Source organism: Triticum aestivum, chromosome 7B, assembly GCF_018294505.1.
Source record: "Triticum aestivum cultivar Chinese Spring chromosome 7B, IWGSC CS RefSeq v2.1, whole genome shotgun sequence".
NCBI lineage: Eukaryota > Viridiplantae > Streptophyta > Magnoliopsida > Poales > Poaceae > Triticum > Triticum aestivum.
In genome coordinates, this window is record NC_057813.1 from 29,891,609 (window position 1) to 29,894,936 (window position 3,328).

The 3,328-nt window shown below is 46.5% G+C and overlaps 1 protein-coding gene across 1 annotated transcript; it reads right to left on the reverse strand.

Annotated features, from left to right (window-relative positions):
• Positions 1-1,846: 1,846 nt before the first annotated feature.
• LOC123162003 (auxin-responsive protein IAA20) lies at positions 1,847-3,118 on the reverse strand. Its single transcript, XM_044579809.1, has 3 exons — positions 2,600-3,118; positions 2,213-2,521; positions 1,847-2,105 (listed from the first exon to the last, which is right to left on the reverse strand). Exons 1-3 carry the CDS (start codon positions 2,776-2,778, stop codon positions 2,060-2,062), a joined length of 534 nt encoding a protein of 177 aa, XP_044435744.1. The 5' UTR covers positions 2,779-3,118; the 3' UTR covers positions 1,847-2,059.
• Between the last annotated feature and the right edge of the window lie 210 nt (positions 3,119-3,328).

Consider the following 3,328-nt stretch of genomic DNA (forward strand, 5'->3'; position numbering starts at 1 on the left):
CGGCGCTAAAAACGTCTGGGGGGACCTGTTGGGGGCGTGGCTGGAGATGCTCTAACACGCACACAGAGTATGACACGCTAGCTAGATAGCAATACTACTGCGAACCAACCTGTGCTTGGATTGTTAGGTGGACAGTGGTATCCCCAGCCCACCAAGGATTAAGTCTTGTTGTTTGCATATATCCTGAATTTTTTCAGAATTTCCGGCGAAGCGCGTTCAGTGGAAGGAGACGTTCCCATCGACTACAAGGTACCTACGGTGACTTTGTGTAAAGGAGGTTTTGGGTAGTACCATAGTTAATCTCTATCTCTACCTAATAATAATAAAGCAAATTAGGTTTCTGTCGTACGTCATAAAAAATACCCTCGAAGTTGGTAAGAATTACCCACCAATGCCACCCGTAAGTTAAATAAAAAAACGATTCATTTTTTTCCAAATTCGTCGTCGTTATCAGCTGTTATATAAGGGTGATACTGCATTCATAGCAGAAGCTCTGAGATGGCGCAGTGGCGCAAGCCTTTCTGTCCCACCGTGGAAACCAGGGTTCGAATCCCAGGTTCTACTAATTTTCCCAGCCATTTTTGTCACGCACCTCCCCTCCCCACCCAGTGTGCGTTCATGGGCCGGCCCGGAGGGCGTGACGTCTTTTGTCTTTTTTCGTCTTTTGTCTTTTTTTTATTGCATTTCGTCTTTTGTCTTTTTTTTCTCATTTCTTTTTTTTTGTGTTTTTCCTTCTTTAAATTAATTTGAGATTTCCAAATTTCAAAACATTGCAAATTTTTTAAATCATGTTCGAGAAATCATAAAATATTTGTGATTTCAAAAATGTGTGGGACATCATAAAAAATTCGCAGTTTTAAAAATATTAGTGATTTTAGAAGAGTGATTGCAAATTCTTAAAAAATCAAAATTTCGAAAAAATGACAGGAAATAAAACTATGTTCATGATTTTGAAAAATAATCGTGTATTCAGAACAAATTCATGAATATGACAAAAATGTCCACGAAATTTTAGAAAATATTGAAAAACTCAAAAAAAATTGCAAGTTTGTGGTCGATGAGATTTGTTTTAAAGTTTAAAAGTATGTCGTGCAATGGCAAGCTCATTGCCTTGGGATTTACCATGTCGACTACATTGCGATCACGTGGATATCGCATATGTTAGGGTATTGAGTCATACTTATTTGGCTAGAGTGTAATTCTTTATCCTCAAGTTCTGCAAATATTTCCCCTCTTTTTGTGATGCACCTCCCCTCCCCCAGTGCGTGTTCATGGGCCGGCACGCAGGGCGTGACTCCCCTATTTTTTTTCATTTCATCTTTTGTATTTTTCTTTTATTTTCTCATTTCTTTTTTTTGCTTTCTCCTTTTTTAAATTAATTTGATATTTTCAAATTTTAAAACATTGCAAATTTTGAAAAACATGTTTGAGAAATCATAAAATGTTTGTGAATTCAGAAATGTGTGTGAAATCATAAAATTTTCGCAGTTTCAATTAATATTAGAATTTACAAAACTGTTCGGAAATTATAAAACATGTTCGCAACATCGCGAGTCACTGTGTTAAAATAGAGAACGCTCATATGTCAGGGTATTGAGTCAAACTTATTTGGCTAGCATGTAAATTTTTCTCTCCCGTTGCAACGCACGGGCATGTTTGCTAGTAACTCTAAAGACAGGAACATAGTTAGAAAACCAACAATTTCTCCAAAAGTTTGGTAATTTCCGCGTGTACCAAAATATTTGTAACTCAAAATTTCGGGTCATATTCGCTAATTTCAAACAAACATCAAATTCGGTCAAAACCCATTAAAATTAAGTAAATTTCGATGGATCCAATTCTGAAATAATTCTCCGACACTTCGGTGAAGACCAAACTTGTTATGTTGCCGATTAAACATCGGACCTGAGAGAGAAACTCAGAAAGTCCCATACTTGTCGACGTGACCGCAACATGTACAAAAATTATTCAGTGCGCTAAAACTAATTAGTCACACACGCCGGCCAGTACAGATCCATGACAACAAAACTCAACTAGCAATGGCAAGTACTGTAGTTGGTTACACGAGTAGTATCTTGAGCCGTCTGGCCGACCTGGCAAAGTCCCTGCAAGAGATCGATCCGTTTGATAATGTTGTTAGCCGCGACGCCAACGATTTTGTGTTGTGCAACAGGATTCGATGCATAGACAGGAAAATGAAACCACGACTTACTCCCACGGCGCGTCTCCAACTAACATCCAGTCTCCATCCCCGTCCTCGTAGGTGACCGCGTATGGGGCGCGACCACGGCGGCAGCCATGCCGGCCCGGCTCCTCCCATACATCTGGATCACCATAGTGATTGGTGGAGGAGGGGAACATGAGGCGGAGCGTGTGGGGGAGCTGGTGGTAGGAGGCGTGGCGGGACAGGTCCACCTTCCTCCCGATGGGCACCCCTTCCATCTTCACCTTCACGTGGCCGCCGTTGCTGCGCGGGCGGTGCCCGATCTTCACCGGCGGCCACCCCACCAGCCTCTTCCTCCTGCACCAATTACACGCGACCCTGCGGTCAGTTTCACGAAAGAGAAAGGGCATGGAACACCACCGATGAAACACTCACTTGTTGCCCATTTCCCAGTGGCGAGCGTCGCCGCTGCCGTGGTCACCCCCGTCGTCATCGTCGCGAAGGAAGAGTGGCAGCGTTGCCTCGTTGATCCCGAACGCCTCCTTCGTCCCCCTCTTGCCGCACGCACCCGCGTGGTTCGGCGGTGCAAGCCCCAGCTCCAGCTCCAGCTCCATGGCGCCGGTGGCTCCTCTCCTCGGACAGGACAGCGGTTTCCCCTGTACGTGATCTGATCACAGTTGAAGACTTCGAGGTAGCTAAGCTAGCTGCGTACTCCGGCAACACAGTAGCATCGATGCGCAGCGTATATATGCACGCACGCACGCACGCGCGGGGCACCGGGGCCGACAATACGCACATGCGGGTGTAGAGACTGGAGAGAGATATTAGATGGCCGCGGTCGACGCTCGGTGATAGTGGAGGTCGATCCGGAGAGGGTGAACTCCCGGCGGCGGGGGACATGGTGTCGGGGCTCATGGTGCCGGGCTGCAAGCAGCGGGCGGGCTGTCTGCCAGCTGCCGCGGCGCTCTCTTGCGTGGTGTGCCGCGCTACGTCCATCGATCGATCGCAACCCATGCTGATGTGCCTGCCCGTTTTGGGGCGTAGGTGGTGCGTGTCTCTACGTCGATCGGTGTGTTTTGGCTAGTCACCTTTTTTGTGCACGCGCGCGCCCGGGCTCACGACACGGTCCAGGTCCTGGAATCGCTGCTACATTCATGCATGCAC